The following is a 7,006-nucleotide window of genomic DNA, read 5'->3' as shown; positions in this document are numbered from 1 at the left end:
TTTTGTGGTAGGACTTACCAAAACCCCATCATAGGAACCCGATTCACTTGTCAGAAATGCAAACATGGCACACAGGTAAGGGTGGTTTAGCTGCAACCGCAGAGTACTGCACATCTCTCTCCACAATGAGTTCTTTTCGTCTGTGTAGCCTGATAATGCCATGGCCACAACATTGAGATTTAGATCACCTGCACAAGCCGAAACAAAGACGACCATGGTAAGTCAATATTTTAAACCAACAAATCCCACTTTGTATTGAATAAAATAAAGTCCTGTATTTTCCCCAAATACATTACTCATTAACTACTCAAAAACAATTCGCACTTACCCTGAAGCAAATCTTACTCTGCAAGGTAAAACAGAGCCACTTTGAGGACCAGGACGTATATATATCAGGGATCCCCAACATGACACCAACTAATGGGCTTCCTTAAGCCCATTTGCTTCTTATTATCTCTTCCCCAAAGCAAACAGCCAGCCCTGGCTTTTTTTTCACTTTCCTGGAGCCGGATGTACTTCACACAAGCACACCCACTTAGACTCCATTGGTGGGAAACCTATTTATCATTTCATATCAGAATGTTTTGTGGAATAACAGAAATGTGCAAGGAGTTCTTATCACTGATTTTTTATACATAAATCCAATGGCAATCGATTCATTCATTTCTTAATTAGCTGCATTCTATATTGGTTCCAATATACAATTAAATTGGGCTTTTTAAAGCAATAATGGAATTATGAGAAATTGGGGATATTCTGTTAGGAGGTTAGCTTTCTGTTGTGATGACAACCAGATTTACCCCTATATTTATTTATAGAAAACACTTTTGTCGTCGGTTGAATTACAAGAAACTGTGAAGAGGTTAAGATTTGATTAATAATTATTAGAAAATACAGTTATTAGAACACAAAGCCTTGACAGGCTGAAAAAACTAGCCTGGTCCCTAAATTTCTGTGCTGTCGATGCCTGACATAGGCACGTGCCCCCCCCCACACGCACACTCACAAAAACTAACAAACAGGTAATACCCAATCAGAACAAGGCACCTTTCCCCGAAGAAGCTCCTTTGTTCAGTATCTGTATTGCTCGCCGTATGTCCAAGTTGAACAGTGCCACGGCAGCAGCTCGCTCCCAATCTCCTTCTTGCTCCAAAGAGTTTAGGAAAGGCTCCACATCAACATCTGTGCCCTTCTTGATCCAGCCACAAAGCTGCAAAGCCAATGATCTCTCCTCACTTAGATACTGAATAATATCTGCCTGCCTGTCCGACCCACTCCGGTTATGCCTGAGGTTCTCTGTTGTTCCTAAAGAAGAATTGTTTGCACACACAGAACAATGCAAACTTTTAACATACAAAAACACAGAGAGCTAAAATATTGTAAAATACACATATTGCACACTCTTCTTCACTGTATTCACAAATTGCCTCTTGCTTTTTTGTGCTATTAGTAAACAAATTCTATAGCAAAAAATGGCCATAACATTAATATCATAGAATGTTAGAGTTGGAAGGGACCTTGCAGGTCATCTAGTCCAACCCCCTGCACTCTGCAGGAGCATAGCTGAAAGACAGCCCTACAGCATACCCGAAAGATGGTCGTCCAGCCTCTGCTTGAAAATGTCCAGTGAAGGAGCATCCACCACCACCCGAGGCAGACTCTTACTGCCACTGCTCAACCACTCTTACAGTTAGGAAGTTTTTCCTGATATTTAGCCGGTAACGACTCCCTTGTAATTTCCACCCATTAGATCTAGTCTTGCAATCCGGAGCAAGAGAGAATAGATCTGCTCCATCTTCTGCATGACAGCCCTTCAAATACTTGAAGACTGCAATCATGTCCCCTCTAAGTCTTCTCTTTCCCAGGCTAAACATACCCAACTCTTTCAGCCTTTCCTCATAAGACTTGGATTCAAACCCTCTCACCATCCTGGTTGCCCTCTTCTGGACACGCTCAAGCTTGTCAACATCCTTCCTAAAATGTGGTGCCCAAAACTGGACGCAGTACTCCAGGTGAGGCCTGACCATAGCAGAATAGAGCGGAACTACCACCTCTCGTGATCTGGACACAATGCTTCTGTTAATGCATCCTAAGATTGCATTAGCTTTCTTCACAGCCACATTGCACTGCAGGCTCATGTTTAGCTTGTGATCAACCAGAACACCCAGATCCCTTTCACATGTGCTGCTGTCAAGGCAAGTCCCTCCCATTCTATATACGTGCCTTTGATTTTTCTGTACCTAATTGGAGGACTTTGCACTTCTCTCTATTGAAATTCATTTTATTTGTCTCAGCCCACTGTTCTAGCCTATCTAGATCATTTTGAATCCTGACTCTGTCTTCTTCAGAAATAGCAATCCCACCCAGCTTCATGTCATCTGGACCTCATAGATCTATTCCATCAGTGGAGGCACCCTCCTATGGCAGGAGGAGCCTTCCCCTGATACAAGCTGCTGGGAGTCCAGACCATAGGACACAATATCCTTTTAAACTCCTTTTAAACACGACATGGAAACATGTTTGCTATTCACAAAGTGGATTTCCAGCTACTAAAAACTGTTGTGGCATTTCTTGTGGCCACATGATGTTTGTTTGTTTGTTTTTTAAAAAAGAAGAAGCTCATTCTCTGGAGGGGGGAACACATTAAAACCAATAACAGAGGTGACTTATTTTTCCATCTCTCCTTATATATAATTGAATAGTGGGTGCCAAAGTTCTAATTCTAAAATGCACTCCCTTAGTGTATGGCTGATGGCACTGCTCCTCAGCATATATCGCCACCAATCAGAAGGCAAAGCCCGGGTCCCGCCCACACCACAACTGCTGCGACAACCTGGTCTTTTGCATATGGAAGCTGATTGGACTTCACTCCATTCCACACCTCAAACTCCCCCCCCCCCCGCAAGGCAGTTGGAATTTTCAGTTGCATAACATACCTCATAGGGGAGAGGAGAATGGGTAACAATGGTTACCACTCTCCAGGTGAGGGCTACAGATAACTCAAACATACAAATGCTCTTCAGGTAGCAGTGATCAGTCCCTCAGAAGAAAACAGTGGACTCTGTCATTAAACCCTGCTGAGGTCACCACAGGAAACTGACACTGTTTGCCCAAAGCCAGAGCACTCTCCCAGAGCCTCTTTCTAGATCCCGTTGTATTTATTTCCGCAACGGGCATTATTTCTAGTCTTATAATAATTCTCTTAGGCTGGCCAGGAAATCTCCTCCACTCATTTTTAAAAAGTTCTGATCACAGTCTCAGGTAGAGGTCTTTCATATCAACTGCTACCTGATCCCTTTAAATGAAAATGCCAGGGATTGAACCTGAGACCTTTGGCATATAAAGCCAATGTTCTGCCACTGAGCCACAGCTTGAGAAATTATTACTAAATGATCAGTCAGAGTTTACTTACCCATAGATGCCTTCACAATGGATTTGATGCCAGCATACACTAAGGAACCCTTGTTTCCTGTGAATTTCTGATCCATATCCTCTGTATACTGCTTCATAAGTATTGTCAGATATAGGAAACCTACTAAACATTAATAGCATTTAAGGGGAGGAGGGGGAGGCATTGTGCTGCTGTGAATGATACTGTATGTACTTGGAGATATTTCTGCTGGAGATAAAAGAGCATGTTCACAATGAACTTCTGGTTAATATCTGTTATAAGATCTGCTGGTGAAAATTGTGCTGGTTGAGTAATAAGAACATGGAGTCAGATCCAAGGGTTCCATTCCACTAACTGTGGGCATTCTTCTGGCACAAGAAGCATTCCACTGCTATCATACACCTCACTCGCTGAACGAAGCCTTCACTTTTAGCAAGACAGAACCTTTGGGTACTCACTACTCCTTGCCCAAGACCAATGGAAGTCTTTCATCTCGTTGGTTCTTTGCCTCCTCCTTGTCCCTTGGAGCACTAGGTTACCAACCCTCCCACCAGTCTTTCCTTTTTTTTCTGAACACCAGAAATAAACACTTCAAGGCAATTAAGGGAAAGGAACATCCTTTCACTTGCCATCAGAGTACAAATGTTGCCTAACAAATGTATCATTTTGCAACATCTAGATGGCACACTATTTTAATAATTTCGTATGCAGCCAAGAGGCTCAGGACAGTGTATATCATTCTCCCACCTCCCTTTGACACTTATAACATCCCTGTGAAGCTGAGAGAAACAGAGTAACTGGCCCACAGTCATCCAGCAAGTGGGGATCTGAACCTGGGTCTTCCAGGTGCTAGTCTGACATGATAACCATGACACCACACTGGCTTTTAAAGGATATAGTGCAGAGTGTACCAGAGTGACTTCAGCTGCAGGTCTTCATTTCCTGCTAGAATATGGTTTCTCCAGATCTGTTCCGTATCAAGGCCATACCTGGATAGAGCCCTTAGACGCATTTTGGTGGCAATATCTTTCTCGAGGGAACTGGCCTTTCCTTCTTCAGTGCACTCATATAAATGCCTCCCGCATGCCCACATTAAAGAGGTAACTGGACTCCACGCAAGAGAGATCCTTTCAAACACAGTGAAGTCTGACATGGTCCTGTTTGGAGTCACCACTACCATTCGATTTTGATTTGTGGGATGCCACGCAAAAGAAGCAATATAGTGTTCACAAGGCTGTACACTTCTTTCGATGATTGTAGGTTCAGTTTCATCTATCGGGGTGGGAGTGTGCTGCATGTCATAGAGTTTGATGATATTACTATCTCTGGTCAAAGTTGCTAGCAATCCAGTCCTTGTAGGACACCATGCCACTTTTGTTAAGGGTTTTGGTTGTTCTGTTAGGGTCAAAACAGGCTTTTCAAACTTTCTAAGATCCCATATGGCAACTTGACCTTCATAGAAGGAAGCCACACGATCGTGGAAAAATGGATCAACACTGACTCCTTGAACAGCCTTGGTATTCACAAACATTTTTTGGCTTATATTCCTAAGGTCAAAGATTGCCAGGTTCCGGTGCATTCCAGCTAAAAGAAGTTTCTGGTCCCGTGGAAGCCAACAAAGAGAAAGACAAGCATCATTCTGCCCCAATTCATAAAGCGGCTTTGTCACAACCAGCCCTGTTTCAGTGTCTCCAGAGGCAAGCCTCACTTTTTCAGTTGCCACTGGAATTTCTGGAGTGTATTTGCTACTGATGTCCCAGATTAGTACTGAGAAATCAGCCCGATGTTTATCAAGACCAGCAGCAAGCCAATAGCCATCCAGTGGATTCCATGCTAAGGTGTTGCACTGCCGAGCATGTTTTGGAACAAATGCTTTCCCTATCAACTCCTTGGACTTTGAATTGTGATCTTGGCCAAGACTAGTAAGGACAACTCGGCCATTGGCCTGTCCAACTGCCAGAAGACACTCAGGATCGTACTTCGGGTACCAAGCCACACATTTCATATACGGGGTATCAGAATTAATGGACAACAGAGTGGCTGTAGTTTCTTCTGATAAACGCATTGATCCTGCTTTGAGTTCAGAACTTACAGCAGATTCGATGTGGTAGAGGCTCAGCTCAGAGTCACACACAACAAATCTATTAACATGATGTGGAGCCCACAGAATGTCAGGTTTGGAGCCACTCATGGCTGCTCTTACTAGTTGGTATAAAAGAGTTTAAAAGGATGTTTGAAAACTTGCACCACGTTCATTTGTTAGACACTGTTTAAAAGAAAATACAGAGCATCATACAGTAATAAAGCAATTCTAAACTAGAATCTATAATTCTTTCGATATTCTGACTTTTCCTTTCTCCAAATCCTTTAGGAAATTAAAGTTTTCATAATTTACTTTTGCAAATACTATTTTCTGTAGCTTCTTCCTGATATTTGACAAAGATTATTTATGCATAGGAAGAACAAAATATCACCACTGACACAGTCACTGTGGTTCCCAAACGCCTTTACATCTTTTATCAAATAAAAATCATATGTGCATATTAAGGATCCCCCCCCCCCCAATGATAGCTAAAAGTGTGCTGGAACATACCCAGTCACTGGAGTCATACAACATCACAACACATTGCCGATATGAGAGGACTACAGAGCCATGAGCCATCTATTCACTACAGCAGATCTGGAATAATTCTTAGTTCTAGAATAAATGCAAGGTATGGTATTTATCAGAGTCCCCAGAGCACAGAGACTAGCACCCACCTTCACTTTGTATGGGGCACCCAGGCAAGTCAGAGGTCGTGTGTCAAAGAATTGTGTTTGCGTGCCCCACCTCTCCTAGATTCAGAGGCCTCACTGAGAGAAAGCTTTACTTACCCAAGGCTGCCCAAAATCCCAGAGATACCTGCCACGTTCATCTTAAAGGCCAATAAGCACTTTACGCAACACTTATGTATGCATGCTGGCACTTGCTATAGTGAACAACACAAAACATAAAAAGAACACTAGTTATTTTTTGGCAATACAATACCCCCTGGTTCCATGCATGTTTTCGTTTACTCTCTAGCTTAGCCAGGCCGATAGAAGCTAGCCTCCATACCAGGTTATAAAAGCATCTCTCCACCCAGCCCCTGGACACCGTGCCATCTAAATTCTCCAACAGGGACTTCCGAGGCGAGTGACATTTATAACCTTCCCTCCACGGAAAACGACGACTCCTGCTCCTTCACCATCCCGCAAACCATCGAAGCTTAAACGACACGCGGAGAAGACTCACCCCCACGGCCCCTCCGACACGGAGATTCCCGGAACCGAGCGCGGGGGGGGGGGAAGAGGCGCAAGAATAATTTTCAAAAGGGTCCACTCTGTGTAATATCTACTTCCGCCTTCAGGGAAGGAAGAGCAAAAAAAACACCAACCCCCGCCAACACCACTTCCGGTGCGAGAGAGCAATACTTCCGGCGGGGAGGGATGATGTGGAAACAGATTTGTGCCCCCTTGTGTGGCTTCTGGTGGACGCGCGCACTTTTTAGGTTTGCAGCCTTGGGGAGAAGCCGGTGGTGCACAGGGTGGGTGTCAGCGGCCGGTCCCCGATGCTCTCTTACTGTAACTGTTTAG

At 43.8% G+C, this 7,006-nt stretch overlaps 1 protein-coding gene across 3 annotated transcripts in view; it reads right to left on the bottom strand.

The window, feature by feature from the left end:
- The window catches only part of MIOS (missing oocyte, meiosis regulator, homolog (Drosophila)), a 15,232-nt gene extending 8,491 nt beyond the window's left edge, over nt 1-6,741 (bottom strand). The window contains exons 1-6 of one of the 3 annotated variants that reach the window (XM_015410954.1): nt 6,666-6,741; nt 6,266-6,360; nt 4,289-5,657; nt 3,413-3,511; nt 1,048-1,305; nt 19-188 (exon numbers count right to left, since the gene is read on the bottom strand). In XM_015410954.1, coding sequence (XP_015266440.1) covers nt 19-188; nt 1,048-1,305; nt 3,413-3,511; nt 4,289-5,582 — 1,821 coding nt within the window. In that variant the 5' untranslated portion in view covers nt 5,583-5,657; nt 6,266-6,360; nt 6,666-6,741. Of the gene's footprint in view, nt 1-18; nt 189-1,047; nt 1,306-3,412; nt 3,512-4,288; nt 5,658-6,265; nt 6,380-6,488; nt 6,530-6,665 lie in introns of those variants that run through there. The other 2 variants (XM_015410955.1, XM_015410956.1) reach the window with 2 other exon arrangements.
- Between the last annotated feature and the right edge of the window lie 265 nt (nt 6,742-7,006).

The sequence above is a fragment of the Gekko japonicus genome, unplaced genomic scaffold (assembly GCF_001447785.1).
Source record: "Gekko japonicus isolate JY-2015 unplaced genomic scaffold, Gekko_japonicus_V1.1 scaffold231, whole genome shotgun sequence".
Classification (NCBI taxonomy): Eukaryota; Metazoa; Chordata; class Lepidosauria; order Squamata; family Gekkonidae; genus Gekko; species Gekko japonicus.
Note: the sequence above shows the minus strand (reverse complement) of the source record. Positions and strands in the feature narration are given on the sequence as shown.